The sequence below is a fragment of the Odontesthes bonariensis genome, chromosome 21, assembly GCF_027942865.1.
Source record: "Odontesthes bonariensis isolate fOdoBon6 chromosome 21, fOdoBon6.hap1, whole genome shotgun sequence".
NCBI lineage: Eukaryota > Metazoa > Chordata > Actinopteri > Atheriniformes > Atherinopsidae > Odontesthes > Odontesthes bonariensis.
In genome coordinates this window covers 2,284,426-2,308,656 of record NC_134526.1, presented here as the reverse complement: position 1 = coordinate 2,308,656, position 24,231 = coordinate 2,284,426, and the positions used below count along the sequence as shown (strand labels likewise).

General features: G+C 43.0%; 2 protein-coding genes across 2 annotated transcripts in view; one reads left to right on the top strand and one right to left on the bottom strand.

Annotated features, from left to right (window-relative positions):
• Positions 1-24,231, bottom strand: part of LOC142370785 (NLR family CARD domain-containing protein 3-like) — a 390,613-nt gene that overhangs the window by 317,860 nt on the left and 48,522 nt on the right. The window lies entirely within an intron of this gene.
• Positions 1-24,231, top strand: part of doc2a (double C2-like domains, alpha) — a 103,309-nt gene that overhangs the window by 61,665 nt on the left and 17,413 nt on the right. Inside the window, exons 4-7 of the mRNA XM_075453280.1 lie at positions 5,005-5,079; positions 9,302-9,411; positions 11,661-11,787; positions 12,435-12,494. Coding sequence (XP_075309395.1) covers positions 5,005-5,079; positions 9,302-9,411; positions 11,661-11,787; positions 12,435-12,494 — 372 coding nt within the window. The remainder of the gene's footprint in view (positions 1-5,004; positions 5,080-9,301; positions 9,412-11,660; positions 11,788-12,434; positions 12,495-24,231) is intronic.

The window sequence follows — 24,231 nt, the reverse complement described above, 5'->3', positions numbered from 1 at the left end:
TGCGTTTACTGTGCGTTTACTGTGTGTTTACTCTGTGTTTACTGTGTGTTTACTGTGCGTTTACTGTGTATTTACTGTGTGTTTACTGTGTATTTACTGTGTTTACTGTGCGTTTACTGTGTATTTACTGTGTGTTTACTGTGTGTTTACTGATGTTTACTGTGTGTTAACTGTGTGTTAACTGTGTGTTTACTGTTTGTTTACTGTGCGTTTACTGTGCGTTTACTGTGTGTTTACTCTGTGTTTACTGTGTGTTTACTGTGTGTTTACTGTGTGTTTACTGTGCGTTTACTGTGCGTTTACTGTGTGTTTACTCTGTGTTTACTGTGCGTTTACTGTGCGTTTACTGTGCGTTTACTGTGTGTTTACTGTGTGTTTACTGTGTGTTTACTGATGTTTACTGTGTATTTAGTGTATATTTACTGTGTGTCTACTGTGTGTTTACTGTATGTTTACTGTGTGTTTACTGTGTTTTACTGTGTTTTACTGTGTGTTTACTGTTTGTTTACTGTGCGTTTACTGTGTGTTTACTGTGTGTTTACTGTGTGTTTACTGTGTGTTTACTGTGCGTTTACTGTGTGTTTACTCTGTGTTTACTGTGCGTTTACTGTGCGTTTACTGTGCGTTTACTGTGTGTTTACTGTGTGTTTACTGTGTGTTTACTGTGTGTTTACTGTGCGTTTACTGTGCGTTTACTGTGTGTTTACTCTGTGTTTACTGTGCGTTTACTGTGCGTTTACTGTGCGTTTACTGTGTGTTTACTGTGTGTTTACTGATGTTTACTGTGTATTTAGTGTATATTTACTGTGTGTCTACTGTGTGTTTACTGTATGTTTACTGTGTGTTTACTGTGTTTTACTGTGTGTTTACTGTTTGTTTACTGTGCGTTTACTGTGCGTTTACTGTGTGTTTACTGTGTGTTTACTGTGTGTTTACTGTGCGTTTACTGTGCGTTTACTGTGTGTTTACTCTGTGTTCACTGTGCGTTTACTGTGCGTTTACTGTGCGTTTACTGTGTGTTTACTCTGTGTTTACTGTGCGTTTACTGTGCGTTTACTGTGCGTTTACTTTGCGTTTACTGTGTGTTTACTCTGTGTTTACTGTGCGTTTACTGTGTGTTTACTGTGTGTTTACTGATGTTTACTGTGTATTTAGTGTATATTTACTGTGTGTCTACTGTGTGTTTACTGTATGTTTACTGTGAGTTTACTGTGTTTTACTGTGTGTTTACTGTGTGTTTACTGTGTATTTACTGTGTGTTTACTGTGATTCAAAATGGATATCCAGCTGCTGGGTCTCTTTTCTGTCATCACAGCTGCGCATCTGGAGGATTTTATCCCACAACTCTGACGTCTTCAGATGTTCATGATTTCACAGAAACTGCAAAGAATCACATGTTGCAGAGCTGCTGATATCCCTCCGGTGTCATCGTGGCACAGATCTAATCAGGCGGAGATAACCTGCATTTCAGCTGCTTTTCAGCTGCATTTCAGCTGCATTTCAGCTGCACTTCAGCTGCATTTCAGCTGCATTTCAGCTGCATTTCAGCTACACTTCAGCTGCACTTCAGCTGCATTTCAGCTGCATTTCAGCTACACTTCAGCTACATTTCAGCTGCATTTCAGCTGCATTTCAGCTGCACTTCAGCTACACTTCAGCTGCATTTCAGCTGCACTTCAGCTACACTTCAGCTGCATTTCAGCTGCTTTCAGCTATTTTTCAGCTGCACTTCTGCTGCACTTCAGCTGCATTTCAGCTGCACTTTAGCTACACTTCAGCTGCATTTCAGCTGCACTTTAGCTACACTTCAGCTGCATTTCAGCTGCACTTCAGCTGCATTTCTGCTGCACTTCTGCTGCATTTCAGCTGCACTTCAGCTGCACTTCAGCTGCACTTCAGCTACACTTCAGCTGCATTTCAACTGCACTTCAGCTACACTTCAGCTGCATTTCAGCTGCTTTCAGCTATTTTTCAGCTGCACTTCTGCTGCATTTCAGCTGCATTTTAGCTGCACTTCAGCTGCACTTCAGCTGCATTTCAGCTGCACTTCTGCTGCATTTCAGCTGGAGTTTGTTTTCGTGCTGCTCGTTATAATTCCAGCAGAGATCAACAGAATCACAGAAGAAAAACGCCGACAGAAGCACCAGTGATGCTACTCTATTTTCTCCGGGATCGTGAGCCCCTGCTGTCAGTGAGCTTTGGATTCCTCATTTCCTCGGGTGTCTTTCTCTCGGTGTTTGAGAAGCTACTTGAATGTCAGTGATTTCTCCCTCTGGCTCGGACTCCTTTCTGCAGCAGAGAAGCTGCCAGTTCAGTATTAACTCGGCGCCGCCCGCTGTGTGGAGAGATTTTCTTTCCACGGGGGACGAATTCATCATCCTTAAAATCAGTGAATAAAGGAGCAGCATGCTACAAACTTCACGGAGTGTTTAAAGAAATAAAACAACAGAAAGATAAGTAGGCCGGCTTATTTCCTTGGAGTGAACCCAGCAGATTTACCAAACATATTAAAGCCGTGCGCGGCGGTAAATATTCAGTCTGTGTGGAAGTCTCTCACTTCCTCCTCCAAACGCCTCAGTTTGTCTTTTCTTTCCCAACCAGGGGAAGTCTGAGCTCTTCTCCAACAGGAGATAAAAACCTTTCTTTAACACATTTTAACATCGTTTAAAATGAATATTCAGCTTCTCATCTTTATTCCAACTGAAAATGCTCCATAAATACAGAATTATCTGAGTTTTGGTGTCACTGGGGGAGTTTGAAACAAGCTTTTAACACATTGAGCTTTATCAGTGTCAGAACTGACTGAATCATCTCTGGTTTCGGATCGGAATGAAATCAAACATCACAAATTTTTGCCATATTTTACGCTTGGTATTTGGAGGAAATAACGTCCTCATCATTTTACAGTATGTGCAGTTAAAGGTGCCGACCCTCCACCCCACGGCACCCGGTCCATAAACCTTAAACCGTAAAGCTTAATGCGTATAAAAGAGCCATGAGAAGATGTCCGCTCTGCTCTCTACACGAACACATCACATCCATGTGAATCCTGCCGTAAAAGTAAAAAGTAGTCATCCAAATAATTACTTGAGTAAGAGTAAAAAAGTGCTTGGTGAAAAAACTATTCAAGTACTGAGTAACTGTTGAGTAACGTCTGATTTATTTGTTAACACAAGCATTCAATCAGACAGACAAAAATACTAAATAATCATCTTTAGGCAAATTAGACTTAAATAATTAACGAGTTAACTCGCCCAGCCCTAGTTTTCAAAAACATACTCGAGTAAATGTATCTGGTTACTACCCACCTGTGACCTCAGAGCTCTACCAGGACTGTTAAAAGCTCAGATAACTACGACGGGGCGAGGCCGTTAAGAGCTTTAAAAACAAACATTAAAAGTTTAAAATCAGTTCTCTAAAGAACAGGAAGCCAACGGAGGGAGTTAAGGACATTTTTGACATTTCTTTGTCTTAAAATCTATTTTTTTTAATCATTTTGATTGACGGATGATTTTGTGACTTTTTATCCTCGTTTTGTCCTTTTTTAACTCAGAATTTAAACTTTTGACAGATTCTGAAATGTAAAAAAGGACGTTTGGTATCAGATGAAACCCTCTGGAACTAACTAATCTAACTAACTAACTAACTAACTAACTGACTGATGACTGAGTTATGAAGCACAGAACCTGCAGACCAAGCATCCAAACATCTCGGAGGTTTCTGCTGGTGTCCACATGTGGTCCAGGCTGGGCTCCCGGGGGACTCGGCTCCCGGGGGACTCGGCTCCCGGGGGACTCGGCTCCCGGGGGACTCGGCTCCCGGGGGACTCGGCTCCCGGGGGACTCGGCTCCTGCCTGATCGTACCTGTCACATGTGCGGCTGGATGTTCCTCCAGGCACCCGCAGAAGGTCACAGCCTCCTCGCTCTCATTACGCAGAAGAAGAAATCCGTCCCACTGCCGTCACAAATGTCAAAGCTGTTGAAAGAAATTTAGGAGCAATTTCTCACCACGATCAGCTCATACCGATGAGGTCAAGAGATTCAGATCAAGTGTTTAATCTGTCGGAGTGTGAGATCCGTCTCTGCTGTTTAAACTCAAACAGCAGGAGAGATATCGCAGCCATCGATCGTATCTGTGAGGACGTGTGAATGTCAGGAAGCGCCGGGTCGCAGCCACCGTGAAGCCGGAGATCAGGCTTACAAATTAAAAACTGCTGCCACTCTACAGCCACAATTACTGCAATTAATAAAGTGATTCAGCCGGGATTTATCAATTAGTGACTGTTGAAAAGGAAATGTGAGAATGTGAGACCACAAAGAGGAGGAGGTTTACAACTGGCCCTTTCACACAGTTTTCTGAGGTTTTATTGAGATGTTTCAGACACTTTGGTCTAATTATCTGTTGGTTTAAGCTTTGGCTTTCTGTCTGTTTTCAGGCTCAGCAGGAGCTCAGCTCCACCCTTTCACTGAGCTCAGCAGGTGGTGAGATACAGATAGTTCCTCTGTTGGTCCCAGAGGGAAACAGGTTAGCATGTAGCTGTAAGCTAGCAGCAGATGCTAGCAAACTATGCTGTCCATGTTATTTGTCCAGCCTCTTTTCTCTTCCCTGACCTGGTCAGGAACCCGTTTCATCGTCTTTTAAAGTTCAGGGAACCTCTAAAGTGCTGTTTTTGGACGTGCGGGGTCCTCTGAGCGGGAAACATAACAGCCATGGAGCAGGACACCACGACAGCGTGGAAAATATTTATGAATCGTAGTGTAAAATATTACAATGTGATGTTTTATTAAGCATAAACAGTTATTAAGTGTAACGACAGTTCAAATACTGTCTCTGAACCAAACTGTTGGTGGAACAAACGCATATTTTTGCATTTTAAACCGTTTTGACCTTAAATTTCTTCAGTTCAGTCACTGACTGAGTCACAGAAGTAACAGCTGAACTAAAGTGTGAGGAAAGTCAGCGGTTCTCCTCCTGTTTCTGACTCCTCTGCTTCATTTCTGCAGGGCTTGAAGCCGATGGACTTCAACGGTTTGGCCGACCCGTACGTGAAACTCCACCTGCTGCCTGGAGCCTGTAAGGTGAGAATATAACACTGAGTGTGTCTGAATCACTCAGCTCTGAGAACACACCTGGTGCTGCTCTAATTAAAGGGACGCTGCGCTTCTTTTCTGTGGAATTAAATTTAGCAGAGTGGCAGGAGGCCCTTCAGAGCAGCTTCATTAACGTCAGAGTCACCGAGTCTCTGTTTTCACGTTGTTCTTTATTCTCTCTGAATTCTGATCAGCTGGAAGCAGCAGTTTATCAGATCTGATGGAAACATGGAGACAGTTAGTCCTGATCAGCCTCATTTCTTTATATGTTTCATATTAAAAACAGGAAGCAGCTACAGAGGACCAAAATCCAATGGGAAAATCGATTGAAAAGCACTTAACGAGCCCCAAAATGCATTTTCAAAATGCCACAAAAGCTGTATTTTAAACACGACCTTGATAAAAATGACATGGCTGTCTACAGCAGACATCACAAAGTTTATATGTGACAGGGGGACTCAACTTCAACTGAACTAAACTGTTTTTATAGGGCGGGCAGTAGATCGGCACCCATCAAAATTTCTTCAGAAATGTTCTAGTTTAGTCTCTGCAGAAAAGGACAGAAAACGTCACCTTTAAAGCTGCAGTCTGCAACTCTTTTTCAAGCATAATGCCTGGAACTGTCCGGGGATTCTGAAAGTAGTACATTAAATACCCCAATACAAAAAAAAATGAGTTCTCTAGGTCCCCTATATGTCCCGCTAGGTCCCTCCAAAGCCAGCAGGTTTGTTTACAAAATTGCAGACCGGACCGGTAAAAGGTAACCAATCAGGTTTACGAGCTGGGCTCTGCTGCCTGTCAATCACCGATTGTGCACGCGCTATACAAAGTAGGCTCGTCCCCACGCTTATTTATCTAGACTATTGAACTTCATTACGGGCTAGTCTACTTACTGTGTCTTCCATGATCGCAAATGACAGGTGAGTTGATGAATGAGGAGTCGTGTAGGCGCATCTGGCGTGCACGTCTACGTGCACGAGTTCTCATGTGTTTTGAAGGGGCGGGACAGGAAGTTGAATAACTTTTTATTTTTCGGTTAAAAAATAAGCATTTCTTGCATTTTGCGACTACGGAGGTCACCGTTTTCAACTTCAAGCGTTCTGATAGATCATGTAAACTCTTAAAATGCCAAAAAGTAGGACTTTACGTATGACAACAACAAATCCTGCAGACTGCAGCTTTAAAGTGTGAATTATCCCGATGAAGCCGTCAGGTTTGTGTTTCCCAAACTAACAACTCAGTTATCAGGTGGACTCTGTGTTCTCTGCTGGGTTTAATAGAAAAAAACCACGATGTGCTGTGTTCTGCTGCCTCTGTCCTCCCATGTTTCCTTTCCTGTTTCCTCCCCTGTTTCCTCCCCTGCTTCCTGTTTCCTCCCATGTTTCCTCTCCTGTTTCCTGTTTCCTCCCATGTTTCCTCCCCTGTTTCCTCCCCTGCTTCCTGTTTCCTCCCATGTTTCCTCTCCTGTTTCCTCTCCTGTTTCCTGTTTCCTCCCATGTTTCCTCTCCTGTTTCCTCTCCTGTTTCCTGTTTCCTCCCATGTTTCCTCTCCTGTTTCCTCCCCTGTTTCCTGTTTCCTCCCATGTTTCCTCTCCTGTTTCTTCTCCTGTTTCCTGTTTCCTCCCATGTTTCCTCTCCTGTTTCCTCCCGTTTCCTGTTTCCTCCCATGTTTCCTCTCCTGTTTCTTCTCCTGTTTCCTGTTTCCTCCCCTGCTTCCTGTTTCCTTCCATGTTTCCTCTCCTGTTTCCTCTCCTGTTTCCTGTTTCCTCCCATGTTTCCTCTCCTGTTTCCTCCCCTGCTTCCTGTTTCCTTCCATGTTTCCTCTCCTGTTTCCTGTTTCCTCCCATGTTTCCTCTCCTGTTTCCTCCCCTGCTTCCTGTTTCCTTCCATGTTTTCTCTCCTGTTTCCTCTCCTGTTTCCTCCCATGTTTCCTCTCCTGTTTCTTCTCCTGTTTCCTGTTTCCTCCCATGTTTCCTCTCCTGTTTCCTCCCCTGTTTCCTCTCCTGTTTCTTCTCCTGTTTCCTGTTTCCTCCCATGTTTCCTCTCCTGTTTCCTCCCGTTTCCTGTTTCCTCCCATGTTTCCTCTCCTGTTTCCTCCCCTGTTTCCTCCCCTGTTTCCTCTCCTGTTTCTTCTCCTGTTTCCTGTTTCCTCCCATGTTTCCTCTCCTGTTTCCTCCCGTTTCCTGTTTCCTACCATGTTTCCTCTCCTGTTTCTTCTCCTGTTTCCTGTTTCCTCTCCTGTTTCCTCCCATGTTTCCTCCAGATGTTTTTAGGAGCTCCTTGAGGGAATATCTTAAACATTTAGTGACATGGATACAGGAGAGTTATGACAGGTTTTCACAGCAGTGTCTAATAAGCTGCCACCACGGTGACCTTTTATAGCAAAACATCGAAGGTCAAGTCTGGACAAATCTTAGAAAACTGCAGTTTGGGTCGTTCACAACAGCGGTCATCCTTTAGCCTGGATATGGCCTGAAAAGCTATTTCTGTTAGAAAACTATTTCTGAAGTCTCTGTTCTCAAATGAAAGGTTAGGTTTTACGTTCATAATAAAACGGTGAGTAAACGGATCATGCACATACGGATCGGCACAGCCACAGACACCAGCTTGACTTCATTCTGGAAGTTTTTCATACCTCTCCTGTTTCCTGTTTCCTCCCCTGTTTCCTGTTTCCTCCCATGTTTCCTCTCCTGTTTCTTCTCCTGTTTCCTCCCATGTTTCCTCTCCTGTTTCCTGTTTCCTCCCCTGTTTCCTGTTTCCTCCCATGTTTCCTGTTTCCTCCCATGTTTCCTGTTTCCTGTTTCCTCCCCTGTTTCCTGTTTCCTCTCTTGTTTCTTGTTTCCTCCCATGTTTCCTGTTTCCTGTTTCCTCCCATGTTTCCTGTTTCCTTTCCTCTCCTGTTCACCTGTTCAGATGCAGAGAGAAACATGGTGGGGCAGGAAGATGCTCCCACAGTGAGAATATAACACTGAGTCTGTCTGAATCACTCAGCTCTGAGAACACACCTGGTGCTGCTCTAATTAAAGGGACGCTGCGCTTCTTTTCTGTGGAATTAAATTTAGCAGAGTGGCAGGAGGCCCTTCAGAGCAGCTTCATTAACGTCAGAGTCACAGAGTCTCTGTTTTCACGTTGTTCTTTATTCTCTCTGAATTCTGATCAGCTGGAAGCAGCAGTTTATCAGATCTGATGGAAACATGGAGACAGTTAGTCCTGATCAGCCTCATTTCTTTATATGTTTCATATTAAAAACAGGAAGCAGCTGCAGAGGACCAAAATTCAATGGGAAAATCGATTGAAAAGCACTTAACGAGCCCCAAAATGCATTTTCAAAATGCCACAAAAGCTGTATTTTAAACAGGACCTTGATAAAAATTACATGGCTGTCTACAGCAGACATCACAGAGGCCTCATTCAAAGTTTATGTGTGACAGGGGGACTCAACTTCAACTGAACTAAACTGTTTTTTTATAGGGCGGGCAGTAGATTGGCACCTTCAGAAATGTTCTAGTTTAGTCTCTGCAGAAAAGGACAGAAAACGTCTCCTTTAAAGTGTGAATTATCCCGATGAAGCCGTCAGGTTTGTGTTTCCTAAACTAACAACTCAGTTATCAGGTGGACTCTGTGTTCTCTGCTGGGTTTAATAGAAAAAAACCACGATGTGCTGTGTTCTGCTGCCTCTGTCCTCCCAGGTTTCCTTTTCTGTTTCCTGTTTCCTCTCCTGTTTCCTGTTTCCTTCCCTATTTCCTGTTTCCTCTCCTGTTTCCTCTCCTGTTTCCTGTTTCCTCTCCTGTTTCCTCTCCTGTTTCCTCTCCTGTTTCCTCTCCTGTTTCCTGTTTCCTTCCCTATTTCCTGTTTCCTTTCCTGTTTCCTCCCATGTCTCCTGTTTCCTGTTTCCTCTCCTGTTTCTTCTCCTGTTTCCTGTTTCCTGTTTCCTGTTTCCTCTCCTGTTTCCTGTTTCCTCTCCTGTTTCCTCTCCTGTTTCCTGTTTCCTCTCCTGTTTCCTGTTTCCTCGGTGACCCTGCAGGGATGAGGCCGTTTCTGTGGGAAAAGTCAATAAAACCTTAAGTGACACATAAAGCTGCCGCCGGTCTGGACATCAGCTGAGTTACAAACCCTGATTGGGTTAAATGAGATCTGTAATCGGGTTTGTTTCTGATCTAATTCCAGTTTGAATCTTCTGTAAAACAACAAGGTGTCTGTGTGTCTTTCAGGCCAACAAACTGAAGACGAAGACGATCCGTAACTCGCTGAACCCGGCGTGGAACGAGACGCTCACCTACGTGGGCATCACCGAGGAGGACATGCACAGGAAGACGCTCCGGTGAATAATTCATGCTGCCATCATCCCATCTCAGGTTACGCTTACAGCCATTAATCACACCTGGGGACACCGTGACATTCAGATATGAAGCTCAGTTGTCGTCTTTCATTATTCTAACGGTCAGAGCAGAAAGCTGCGGCGCTGCAGCTGAATTCAGATCAGAAGTTTCCACAAAACAACCGTCTGTGGGTGCAGAAATGTGCTGCCTTTGTTTGGGATGTGAATAAGATAAACTAAGATGCAAGAATTCAAAAGTTTTTTCTTAATGGCAAGAAACAATAGAAGAGAAAGACATAAATTATTCCCATTTGAGGGCTGGGCAACGATTTAAATGTTTAATCTAATTAATCACATGATTTCCCTGATTAATCGCGATTAATCACATTTGTACGCAAAATCCAAAAATGAATCCAAAAGTAGCGTATAGCTTTTAGCATTTAGCTTTATTTTAAATGTGCTGCCATATGAATGAAAGTGCCATAACATTTGTTGTGCAAACACACTTTTAACATCAGCATCTTTCTGTAGTTTTTATGTAGAAGCCTCGCTCCACTGTCTGTTTCCTTGAATGACTTGCTGCTATCAGTTGTGTGTTTTGCCTTTAAGTGATATTTTAGACTGGAACTACTACGCTGAGAAGACAATTCAACTTGGCAGAGTTTACAGATGACTTTGGTTCTGTCGACTCCGCCGTCTGGAAGAACTTTAACATGAAAATGGCCGAGTAAAAGTTCCGTACCCTTCTCCATGTTTGGTGGATCCGCCGATTACTTTCTTTTCCTGTTCCACAGCAGACAGCAACAGACTTTTACAAAATAAAAGCCTGTGAGCAACAGACTTTTACAAAATAAAAGCCTGTGAGCAACAGACTTTTACAAAATAAAAGCCTGTGAGCAACAGACTTTTACAGAATAAAAGCCTGTGAGCAACACACTTTTACAAAATAAAAGCCTGTGAGCAACAGACTTTTACAAAATAAAAGCCTGTGAGCAGCAGACTTTTACAAAATAAAAGCCTGTGAGCAACAGACTTTTACAAAATAAAAGCCTGTGAGCGACAGACTTTTACAAAATAAAATAAATAACAAAACCTGCGTTAATGTGTGATAAAATATTTATCGGCGTTAAATAAATAACGAGTTAACTCGCCCAGCCCTCGTTACAAGGCCGTTTCCAAACTATCTGGAGTCCATCGTTGTACAGAGAGAAAGATTATTCACAGGTGGAAAACATTCAGGACAGCTGACAGTCTTCCCAGCAGTGAAGTCCCAGAGGAGGAGCCTCTTTATCCGTCCTCAGAGATCAGCTCAGATGCTTCCGGACATCCAGGAATACAAAGTTTCATGGATACAACATGGAGAATGAAACAGAAACAATGTCCCACAAACATGATGAAAAGAGGAACTTTAGTTTCTCAGTGATATGAAGCCTGTTGAATTTGGTGTAAAAACTACAGAATTCTGTTTAATTCTGTGTTAAAACTACATTATTGAACATATAATGGTCCCATCCCTCCTTTCCTCTCCTGTTTTCCATCTATGGGCCCTTTTCTCATTTCCTCACCTTTGACCTTATCTCCTCTCATTTCCTTCCTTGTTTCCTGCCTTGTTCCCTTCTCCCCTCTTTCCTCTCGTTTCCTGTTTCATCTTTACTTTCTGTTTCTCTTGTTCCTCCAACACTCAATTTATTCTCCTCTATTTTATTTCCTTCTTATTTTTTGTCTCCTGTTTTCTTCCCTATTTCTTCTATCATTTCCTTTCCCTGTTTCCTGTTTCATCTCTCCTTTACTCATCTGTTTCTCTCCTTCTTTTTCCACATCTGTCTCCTGTTTTCTTCCTTATTTCTTCTGTTATTTCCTGTTTTCTGTTTCCTCTCCTGCTTCCTGCTTCCTCCCGTGCTTCCTGACTCCTTCCTGCTTCCTGTTTCCTGCTTCCTCCCGTGCTTCCTGACTCGATCCTGCTTCCTGTTTCCTGCTTCCTGTTTCCTGCTTCCTGACTCCTGCTTCCTGCTTCCTGCTTCCTCTCCTGCTTCCTCTCCTGTTCCCTGCTCCCTGTCTCCTGCTTCCTGCTTCCTTCTTCCTGACTCCTGCTCCCTGTCTCCTGCTTCCTGCTTCCTCTCCTGCTTCCTCTCTCCTGCTCCCTGTCTCCTGCTTCCTGCTTCCTCTCCTGCTTCCTCTCTCCTGCTCCCTGTCTCCTGTTTCCTGCTTCCTCTCCTGCTTCCTTCCCCTGACTCCTCTGCTCTCTCCGGCAGGTTGACTGTGTGCGACGAGGACAAACTGACCCATAACGAGTTGATCGGAGAGTCCCGGGTGTCCCTGAAACGTGTGAAGCCGAACCTCACCAAACACTTCCACACCTGCCTGGAGCACCCGCCCCCGGTAACACATTTAATCACATCTGCAGCGTTTTATTTAAAGCTTTCTCTCCTCTGCAGTTCCACCAGGTTCATCTTTCAGGTTAAAACACGAGTTCCTGACAAACTGTTTAATCACTGACTTCATACATCCTGTTATTTATGGTGTTTATTCATCTTTACAGCCACTATTTACGCATCAGATGGTTTATTTTTCACCTTCTTCAGTGGAAATGCTGAAATTAAATTAAATTCAATTCAGTTCAGTTTTAATTATATAAATACAACAAATGTCATCTCAAGGCACTTAAATAATAAAGTCCAATTCAAGCCAATTGGAATTCAATTCATTGTAATCATAATTATTTATAAAATAATTCAATTCATTCATATAGAGCCAATTCAAAAACTATTTCCTAGCTAAGGAAACCAACAGATTGCACAGATTAAATGGTGATTAATCCTGATTTTCCAGAGTTAACTTATCATTAATGGCTAAATAATTCCACGTGTGTCCTTAAAGCAGCTGAACAGATGTTGTTTCAGACGCCGCTTTATGCTAACAGATCCAGAACATTGTCAGTAAAACCTGCTGAAAGCTGACTGAGACAAACTGAGGCCCAACAGCACAAAGAGAGCTTCACACTCTTCTTCTCGTCCTTCCTCCTTCAGATGCCGTCTCCCACCGCCATGGGCGAAGCCCTGCGAGGAATCTCCTGCTACTTACGAGAGGTAACGTTTCTCTGAGTGTGAAAGCAGATGCATGGAGGTGAGAGAGTGCAGGTTCATGAGCTTTATCTGACTGCTGGGACACTGAGTGTCATTTAAAAAGAAACAGAATTAAATGATTTACAGATCTGAGAAAACAACAAGAACAGAACAAAGAAAATGTAGAAAGAGATAAAATATCAGTTCATCTTTACCAGAGGCGGTCCTGGCTAGATTTACGCCCTGGGCGAACCATGCCTTTTTGTGGCGAGTGATGGCGAGTCACCGAACTTTGAGGCGTTGCCATGGCCACGCCCTTTAAGGTTTGAAAAAGTTTCTCCATGAATATTTCCCCCCATGTCTTAAGAGTAACCTGGCCAAGTTTGAAGCTTTTTGCAGACATCCCCATGTCTGGACTGACCTGCTGAAGTCCAGATGTTTCACCACCTGAAAACATCTGGACTGAGCTGCTGCAGTCCAGATGTTTCATGACCTGAAAACATCTGGACTGAGCTGCTGCAGTCCAGATGTTTCACCACCTGAAAACATTTAGATACAGCAGAGGAGACCCAGGAGTCAGACAGGAACGGGACAACGTTCCTCTGCCAGAGGTCCAGCAGCTGGGCTCCTCAGCTCCAGATGTTTACAGATGTTGTTAAAGGAAGAGGGGGATGCTGCTCAGTGGGAAACATGGACCTGTCCCAATATTTATGAGACGTGTTGCTGCCATCAGATATTTTCCTGAAACCGTAAAATGTCTAATTTTTAACATTCGACATGTTTTCTGTTGGTTTCTGAGCTCATTTTATTCCCTCTGTGGATGGTTCCTGCTCAGAAGTCTGAGCTTTGTGCCTCTTTTGTTCCTCTAAGATCAGATGTTTGATCAAGCCTCTGTAAACACCAACAACCAGCAGAATAGCTTTAATTTTTCATGATTTCATGAGCTGAATTTGAGCTTTTTGAGTTGAAAAGGACAGAAATGTCTCAGTGTTGCACATGAGCTGTGATGTGAGATTAGCATCAAATCTTTGGGAAGATCATTTAAATTCAATTGTTGTGCTGCCGCCTAATGAGAGCGGTTGTCATGGCGAATAAGCCCTCAGAGTGAATGAATGAAGGGAATCCACTCCTTTGTTCCATCCAGCCTGAAATCTCAGCGGATTGGTTTAAATAAGGAGGTCAGGGGGTCAATTAACCTCCTTTTGTTTGCTTTTCCCATTAATTACAGCCAGGAAATGCACGGAAGGCCTGATTTATTGTACAGCTCAATGAATTCCAGTCAGAGACCTTCGCTGATAAACAGGTAGTGAAATAGGATCATCAAACAAACAAAGTTAATCAGGAGAAACTGGAAATAATAAGAACAGCAGTGAAGTGAAGCAGGAGGAGGCCAAGCAGTCATGAAAGAGAGGAAAAATGGAAAAAAAAGCCCGATTAATGCCTGGAATATGACCCCAAATCAAGATGAGTCGAAGAGGAGACGACTAAGATGCAGAGCCGGAAGAAAAAGGAGGAAAAGGAGGAGGAAGTTTAAAGAATTTCGTCCCCTGATCATCAGGGGAAATGTGAGATCACTGGTGGATAAAATGGACGAACTTGGAGCCCTGATGAGGACACAGCAGGAACATCAGGCAGAGACCTGGCTGCAGGAACAGCTCTAACTGCTCTAACTGCTCTAACTGCTCAGCTTTAAGACTATCCGGGCAGACAGAGACTGCTTTTCTTATTTGTATTTATCTTTTAAATTAATTAATTAATTAATTAATTAATTAATTAATTAATTAATTAATTAATTAATTAATTAATTTATTTATTTATTTATTTATTTATTTATTTATTTATATATATATATATATATATATTTTTTTTTTAATTTAATTTATTTTTTTATTGACATTGTCTTAACTCGAAGGTCAGAAACATACTTGCTTACGACTACCTCGTGTTTCCTCGAGCATTGTCTGTGCACGTCCTCGGAAATTAACCCTACTTGTCATGTAGGTGACAGGTAGGGGCGAATCTGACCGGATGGAGAGTTAAAGGGTCGGCAACGGTAACAATAACTTGTGGAGAAAGCCTACAATTATCCGTATCTTTACGATAGGTCGTTGCCACTTGTCAACATGCTCGTGAAGACAGCTGGTGAAAGATTTGGAAACATCCGCCCGTGGAAGAGAAACTGACGGTGCTGATGGTGGAATCCACCGCGTAGTCCGCAGGAAGTATGTCAATAATTACGCCCACAGCGGAGCGAGTGGCTGACAGGAACATGTGATTAAAAACATAAATGTGCAGCCCGACCTGCACACTGTGTCACCTGGTTTGGGGAGCGGAACCGATTCGATTCAAATCTGCGAAGAGGAAAAGAAGGAAAAGAAGGCGGAGCTCTTATAATCCACATCCTTACAGCAACACAGGGACTGCAACACAATCTGCGTATACAAACACCTATAGAAGGATCTTCTGGATTAAAGGAACTGTTACTGCCATCTAGTGGTCAAGTTGGAGACAGCAATCATCTCAATGTCCATCCACCTGCTATTTAACAGCAAACTTTAAGCTAATAGGCTAAATTACCTCATGTTCTTAAAGCTGCACCTTAGTTTATTTTCTCTTCTTTGAGTCACTCAGTGGGGTCACATGTCATTGAAAGGATTGGATTATTGGCTAAATTACAATCAGACTGAGTTATTAAGTGCATGTAGACACCTTAATCTGACTAAGAACTGGATCGGATGGGATTCAGACCCCGAGATAACTGGGTTGAAAGTCACTCTAAACCTGCTTATAGACGCTGAAGCACGTGGTGAATCAGACTTTGCGTTCTGCGCATGCTCCAGATGTTTTCCCGGGGTCGTGACCCGGAAGTCAAAGGAGACGATATTCCTGTTGTTGTCGCCGTCAGAAAGAAACAAACAACGCGATGGAGAACGCTCCGTTGGGCATCGAGTTTGTGCAACAAGCAGCTCATCACAGAGCAAATGTAGAGGGACGTAGCTTCATCTGGCTCTGCGTTCTCCATCTTTCTCCAATGCCTGAGTTTGTTGTTGTTGTTGGTGGTGAAGAGGTCAACAGGAAGTGGCTCTATTAGCAACAGCTGGAATGGGTACAGCGCCACCTATCATACCGCTTTGTGCCTCTGATCCCATTCATTCACCGCCATATATCCAAGGAGAATTACCCTTAATAACTCAGTCTGATTGTAATTTAGCCAATAATCCGATCCTTTCAGAGCCATGTGACCCCACGGAGTGGAAATCCAGCTTGTGATGTTTCTCACTTTTTACCAGTTAAGACAGGTAATGTCTGCACGGTGTTCCCCCATGCAGCCTCTGCAGGCCACATCTGGAAAATGTTCAGGGAGGCGGTGCAGCTGTGGAGATGTGTGCCTTTAATGCCTGGAAATTAGGGCTGGGCGAGTTAACTCGTTAATTGTTTAATGCTGATAAATATTTTATCGCGCATTAACGCAGTTTTTAAAAAAATTTTAATTACATTTTTTTTAAAAAAGCTCATAGGCTTTTAATTTGTAAAAGTCTGTCGTTCACAGGCTTTTATTTTGTAAAGGTCTGTTGCTCCCAGGCTTTTATTTTGTAAAAGTCTGTTGCTCACAGGCTTTTATTTTGTAAAAGTCTGTTGCTCACAGGCTTTTATTTTGTAAAAGTCTGTTGCTGTCTGCTGTGGAACAGGAAAAGAAAGTAATCGGCGGATCCACCAAACATGGAGAAGGGTACGGAACTTTTACTCGGCCATTTTCATGTTAAAGTTCTTCCAGACGGCGGAGTCGACAGAACCAAAGTCATCTGTAAACACTGCCAAGTTGAATTGTCTTCTCAGCGTAGTAGTTCCAGTCTAAAATATCACTTAAAGGCAAAACACACAACTGATAGCAGCAAGTCATTCAAGGAAACAGACAGTGGAGCGAGGCTTCTACATAAAAACTACAGAAAGATGCTGATGTTAAAAGTGTGTTTGCACAACAAATGTTATGGCACTTTCATTCATATGGCAGCACATTTAAAATAAAGCTAAATGCTAAAAGCTATACACTACTTTTGGATTCATTTTTGGATTCTGCGTCCAAATGCAATTAATCGTGATTAATCAGGGAAATCATGTGATTAATTAGATTAAACATTTTAATCGTTGCCCAGCCCTACTGGACATATCTTATTCTTGGTTAAACCGTTTCCTCTGAGGAGTTCATCATCATCGTCTCCGCTGGGACAGAAAGAAATGTCGTACGGCACATCTGCTGCATCTCGTTTCTGTCTCAGTTCTGGAACGACTGTGTGAGCTGTGAAATAACAAAAAGGAAAAAGTCATTATATCTGCTGTATGCAGGAGCTCTGCCTCATCTCAGACCATCACCGGCTCATAAACAGTTCATGTTTAACCTGAACTGAGCCCAGCTGTGACAGACCTCGGCTCTGCTGCTTCCACCAACAGCTCATCATCTGATTTAATGTTGGAAATAAAGGCAGATAAACAAACGTTTCTCCCCAGCTTCACCTGCAAACTGGGAGACGACAAAACACCCTTATTTGGAGACAAATATCACTGAACTTTCAGTGTAATTATCAGAAAAATGCATTTATTTAGGATGTATTTGTAAATTGTAAAGACAAGGAATGTGCAAATGTTGAGGATAAAATGTGTCAAAGTGTCATTGAACCCTTGAACAGCAGCTGCAGGCTTCAGAGAAGTCGAGCAAAGTCAGAAAGATGTGAAAACCTGGAGCAAAAAGGAACCTTTTACATCAGCTGGGGGTGAATCCTGTTAGTCTGTCAGACTGCCTCTGACCTCTGTGGGAGATCCTGGTCCAGCTGAGTCCAGCTGAGTCCAGCTGAGTCCAGCTGAGTCCAGCTGAGTCCAGCTGAGTCCAGCTGAGTCCAGCTGAGTCCAGCTGAGTCCAGCTGAGTCCAGCTGAGTCCAGCTGAGTCTGTCTTTGAGCTACTCTAACCGGGATTCTGTGGTGATAGAATCAGGATTTTATTAGAGCAGAGCGACAGTCTGGAAACGATTTAAATGAGCCGACACATCGTCTCAATGGGCTGATTTACAAGAAAATATGTGAATGAGATACAGAAGCAGCTTTATGGGGAATTCAGCTGGATTAACCCTTTAGGCACCACCATAAAACTGGCTCAAAGTCCAACATAACGCGTCAAACTTGGTTTCTAATTTATATGGAAGATGTCCAAATTTAGCATCTTATTGTTGTTTGTTTTATCTTGTTGTTGTTTTATCTTGTTGGTGTTGGTTTCATCTTAATGTTGTTTGTTTCATCTGGTTGTTGTTTGTTTCATCTGGTTGTTGTTTGTTTCATCTGGTTGTTGTTTGTTTCATCTGGTTGTTGTTTGTTTTTATCTTATTCTTGTTTGTTTTATCTTGTTGTTTTTTCATCTTGTTTGTTTCATCTTGTTTGTTTCATCTTATTGTTATTTTTTCATATTTTTGTTATTTGTTTCAGCTTGTTGTTGTTTGTTTAATTGTGTAGTTGTTTTATCTTGTTGTTCTTTGTTTCATCTTGTTGTTGTTTGTTTCATCTTATTCTTGTTTGTTTCATCTTGTTGTTGTTTGTTTCATCTTGTTTGTTTAATCTTATTGTTATTTTTTCATCTTGTTGTTTGTTTAATTGTGTTGTTGTTTTATCTTGTTGTTCTTTGTTTCATCTTGTTGTTGTTTGTTTAATCGTGTTGTTGTTTGTTTAATCGTGTTGTTGTTTGTTTAATCGTGTTGTTGTTTGTTTCATCTTGTTGTTCTTTGTTTCATCTCGTGTCCAGCAGACCTGCAGCTGATTGGCTCTCCCCCCACAGCGTGACATCACTTGTTGCTATGTTTGTGAACCCGTCCGGCAGCTCTGACTCTCTGCAGCTGTTTCTCAGCAGCTGTTTCTCTGCAGCTGTTTCTCAGCAGCTGTTTCTCAGCAGGGTCAGGAGGTCATTGATTAGATTTACCCTGCCGCAGGGGAAGCTAACGTGGTTTTAAACCTCATGAAGGTGAAATGATTCAGTGGCAGAGCTCACTGAAGCTCACTGAATGTTTCAGACGTGATTATATCAGGACACTCTGTGAGGACCGTTTACTCTGAAGTATCTGATCCATCTAATAAATGTTTATGTTTTCACGTCTCTTGAAACAACATTTTATTCAGAACAAAATATAGAAAACATGTTGAATGTTTTTAGTTTCAGGAAAATATCAGCTCATCATGAACCCGAAGTCTCATAAATATTGGGACAGGTCCATGTTTCACACTGAGCAGCTCTTCCTTTAACAACATCTGTAAACATCTGGAACTGAGGAGCCCAGCTGCTGGACCTCTGGCAGAGGAACGTTGTCCCATTCCTCTCTGACTGCCGGCTCTTCTCTGCTGCAGTCCAGATGTTTTCAGGTGATGAAGGTCACAGAGATCCAGGCCTGAAGGTCACACAGATCCTGGCCTGAAGGTCACACAGATGTCTCCAGATCCTCTGAATCTTTCAGTGATTTTATGTTCTGTAGATGATGGAACATTTTTCTGAAGTTGCTCCACAGTTTGTAGAAGCTCTGAGAGACTCTGCCTCTCTCAGGTGCTCTTTTTTTACCCAATCATGTCGCTGACCTGTTGCTAAGTAACATAATTACTCACAGCATGTTCTCCTGCTCCTGTCCAAACTTTTTAAAGACGTTTTGCTGCCGTTAGAGTCAAGATGAGCTCATATATTTTAATATATTTTAATATATTTTTTATTAAAACGTCTTAATTTTAACATTTAAGATGTTTTCTGCTGTGAGTAAAATTAAAATAAGTTTGTAACTATGATGTCAGCATGAATACTAACTTTATGGCTCTTCTTCACGTCAATCAATCAATCAATCAATCTTTATTTATATAGCGCATTTCATACCACAGGCAACTCAATGTGCTTTGATACACGTTGTGCACGTAACTTTGATCTGTAATGAGAATACAGACGCTCTGAAACCCGTTGACCCACGTCTCATTTCTCTGGGATTTATTCTCCCGTCGTTAAAGCAGCCTGAACACGTCTCTGCTCAGCCTCTCGCTGTAAAACTCATTTCAGCTCGAGTGTGATAAATAATGAACGAGAAGCAGGAAACGGTCCGAGCTCACCGTGATGAGCCGATCTGAAGTGGAAGCAGAAGAGCTGAGAGCAGGAACCTCAACCGGATGGAGGGTTTAGCTCATCGAAGCAGCTGTGAGTGACGGCTAGAGGAGGGAGGCGAGGCGGTCCGCAGGGAGCGTGGCGAGGACCCTTCCTTCTGTCTGTTTCTTCAGACTCTGTGTAAAAGAAGCTGTAAAAACACGTCATTCTGGGTTTTACGGTGCGTTCACACCAGACGTGGTCGCGCGACGTGATTACATACAAAGTCAATGCAAAGACGCGAATAGACGCGGATTCGAACCGGCGGCGCGAGGGAAAAGATGCGAATCCGCGCAAGTTAAAAAAATCCAACTTTGGCGAAATATTCGCGTCAGACAGCCTATCAGCGTTGAGATTCTGGACGACAGTGACGTGGAGACAGATGGACATGCGCTCCGCAGCTGAAATGGAGCTACGGTGCCGTGATCACCTGAAATCACGGCACCGTAGCTCCATTTCAGCTGCGGAGCGCCTGTAGTTGGTGTCCTGCCGAGAGATCACGGCACCGATCCTCCTGAGCAGGTCATCAAACCGCGTCCTGGTGAGCCTGAAATACCGCTGGAAGCGGCCTTCATCCAGACGCAAATCCTGGAGAAGGCGATGAAATTCTCCGAGCTGAGTGCGCCTCCGGATGATGTCACTGACCCAGACACGACGGCGTGTGCGTTTCTCGGACTTCCACCGCAGGTACAAGTACGCGATAGTATATATATCAGCCATGGTTGATGAGAGAATGAAATGGAGGGAATGGCGCCAAATAACCCGCTTTTTTTACTCGCGCGAATGAGGCGGTTAAATTCAAATTACACCCACGGCAACACTCGTGCGAGTAACGCAGTGCGATCATTCGCACCGCGTGTGGTGTGAACGCACCGTAAATCCTTCAGGCAGGATTACAAGAAAGAAAAGGTATTTAAAAGACTGAATTTAATGTGAAATATCCTCAAAGATCCCCGAGTGGGAACATCATCTGATTCCGTTTTTATCATTTTGTTTGGTTAAGTTTAGGTTTTTAATTCTTAATTTTAGGAAAAATATCAGCAGGTGATCCAACATGTTACACTGTCTCATTATTTATGGAACAAAACACAGAAACTAAGTGAACCCCTGAACCAGCAGCTGGTAGCAGCAGTAGCTGTGATGTCATGACCTTTAACCTTTACATTACATTACGGTCATTTTGCAGACGCTTTTATCCAAAGCGACTTACAATAAGTGCGTTCAACATCGGTAGGCAAAAGAACTTCAGGTCACAAGAAATCATGAGTGCATTTCCTTCCAATACCAAACAGCTAAGAGCAAAACTAGTGCTAGAGTAAGTGCGGTAACCAACCAGCCTCTCACCAACTGCACATCAGTCACAGCGCGGTGGGGATGCAAACCCTGGTTCGGGTAGGGGAAGAAATAAAAGAGGTAAGAAAAGCAGGAATGGGATTCAAACCCTGGTTTGACATGCTAACTGAGGCCCGCAGAGTCTGAGATGTAGCTCTTGGGTTTCTGACCTTGGGGTGACCTTTAACCTTTAACATGCTAACTGAGGCCCGCAGAGTCTGAGATGTAGCTCTTGGGTTTCTGACCTTGGGGTGACCTTTAACCTTTAACATGCTAACTGAGGCCCGCAGAGTCTGAGATGTAGCTCTTGGGTTTCTGACCTTGGAGTGACCTTTAACCTTTAACATGCTAACTGAGGCCTGCAGAGTCTGAGATGTAGCTCTTGGGTTTCTGACCTTGGAGTGACCTTTAACCTTTAACATGCTAACTGAGGCCTGCAGAGTCTGAGATGTAGCTCTTGGGTTTCTGACCTTGGGGTGACCTTTAACCTTTAACATGCTAACTGAGGCCTGCAGAGTCTGAGATGTAGCTCTTGGGTTTCTGACCTTGGAGTGACCTTTAACCTTTAACATGCTAACTGAGGCCTGCAGAGTCTGAGATGTAGCTCTTTGGGTTTCTGACCTTGGGGTGACCTTTAACCTTTAACATGCTAACTGAGGCCCGCAGAGTCTGAGATGTAGCTCTTTGGGTTTCTGACCTTGGGGTGACCTTTAACCTTTAACATGCTAACTGAGGCCCGCAGAGTCTGAGATGTAGCTCTTGTAGCCACATTATTTCCTCTTCTGTCCTGATATGTAAAGAGTTAAACTTTCATCATCACAGGACTGTATTCAGAGTATTTGGACCTATTTTCAGAAGCTCATTTTCAGTCTCTGCGCTCCTTGTCATCACTCCTCTCCATGTGGGCAGATAATAGCAGCAGAGTGGAGTGAAAGCCATTATCTGAATTAGTTCTCATTATACGCTCTCTAACTGGGATCATTTCCAGTGAATTAAACCGCCACCAGATGAAACAACTTCCCATATTCCTGAGCAGCTCCTGGACGTCTGGCAGACCTCTGGGAGCCCGTGAACGGCAGGTGAGCTGAGGCCCTCAGGTCGGGCATCGGTCTGTCACTTCCTGTTATCAAAGCGCACGCCGACGCGGCTGCACGGATGACTAACGCGTGTTTATTTCTGGATGCAGGAGCTTATGAAAGCAACGAATGTCCCGTGCAGCGTGGTGTCAGAGTGGCGCTCTGTGATCGATAGGAAACGAATCCCTCAGAGGATGAAATGTGAGGCAGGTTAACTGCTTTGCTGCCCATCACCCATCCAGCTGCAGATATGGAGCGCGTTGTTGACTTCATATGTGTCCATCGGTCTCTTTAAAGGGACAGTTCACCTCTTTTGACATGAAGCTGTGTAACATCCCATATCAGCAGCATCATTTCTGAACATCTTCTTACCCCCTGCTGCGTCCTGTGAGCAGAGTTCCAGCTGAGTTTTGGTGTTGATGAAGGTAGTCCGGCTAGTTGGCTGGGGTTTAAAAAATAAAGCGTTTTGCTTCTCAGAACAATATGCGTTCAACAGAGTAATACATTTGCATCACAAAATCGTTCTCCAGGGAAAAGTCAGACCTCACAATCTCTTGGCCCTATTTTCTCTCCCTTCGTATCACTGCCTGCTGCCGCCTGCCGACAGCCGCGCCTGTTACGGTGTTTGCTGCTCGGAAGCAGGGGACTGCTCGCTCTGCACAGCAGGTAAAGAGAAGGAAAGGAAACAAAAGGAAACAAAAGGAAACAAAACGAAAGAAAACAAAAGGAAAGGAAAGGAAAGGAAACAAAATGAATGGAAACAACAAAAGGAAAGAAAGGAAAGGAAACAAAAGGAATGGAAACAAAAGGAAAGGAAAGGAAAGGAAAGGAAACAAAATGAAAGAAAACAAAAGGAAAGGAAACAAAAGGAATGGAAACAAAAGGAAAGGAAAGGAAACAAAAGGAAAGGAAAGGAAAGGAATGGAATGGAAAGGAAACAAAAGGAAAAGAAAGGAAAGGAAACAAAAGGAAATGAAAGGAAAGGAATGGAAAGGAAACAAAAGGAAAAGAAAGGAAAGGAAACAAAAGGAAATGAAAGGAAAGGAAACAAATGGAAAGGAAACAAAAGGAAAGGAAAGGAAACAAAATGAAAGGAAACAAAAGGAAAGGAAAGGAAAGGAAACAAAAGGAAAGGAAAGGAAACAAAAGGAATGGAAACAAAAGGAAAGGAAAGGACAGGAAAGGAAAGGAAACAAAAGGAAAGGAAAGGAAACAAAAGGAATGGAAACAAAAGGAAAGGAAAGGACAGGAAAGGAAAGGAAACAAAAGGAAAGGAAAGGAAAGGAAACAAAAGGAAATGAAAGGAAAGGAAACAAAAGGAAAGGAAAGGAAACAAAAGGAAATGAAAGGAAACAAAAGGAAAGGTCTGACTTTTTCCTGGAGAACCATTTTGTGATGCAGATGTATTACTCTGTTGAACGCATATTGTTCTGAGAAGCAAGACGCTTTATTTTTTAGTCCGCCGCGTTCATGGTGGTGAATCCTCCATGCACAAAACCAAAAACGTGGAAAACCCCATGAACGTGACAACATGATTCTGCATTTAACTCCCCTCTGAAAACCATCAGATCATAGAACACAGTTTACTCAGGACTTTGGAATAAACACTGACGAAACCCAGTGGAAACATTTACAGTTTTAGGACTCCTTGAAATCATAAATGAAGTAATGATGTTTAAGTTGACATAAACTTGTCAGTTTCATGCTTCTTTGGACAATGTTAAAGACGAATAATTCTGCAGTGCCATCAGTTTAACTTCTTCTTTGACAGAAATGAGACGTCTGGCTCCAAATCAAAACTTTCAGAGATGAACCTGGATTCGTGCGACACGTGAGGCTCAGACGAAGCTAAACCTCGTGTTTGTCCAGCCGAGCACGAGCTCATTAGCCGTGCAGGTGTTTGGACAAAGACGGGAGCAGGAGAGGTGTTTTACCGTCTGCGTTTTCAGCCAATTGACCTCAGCACGGAGACAACCAGCAGCTTTGCCTAATGACTCAGCTTTCAGTCTTTTGTTGGTTTGTCAGCGCTGATCTGACAGCAGCTGGATGCAGACCTGAAAACAAACAGCAGCTCGGTGTTTCTGCAGGATTACATTTTCTCTCTGTGTTCTGCCTTTTCGACTAATAAGCTGGAAACAGATTAGTTTGATTCGAAATGTTTTTAAATGAATTTGTTTCCTCTTTTTCCCTGTTTTTCTTTTT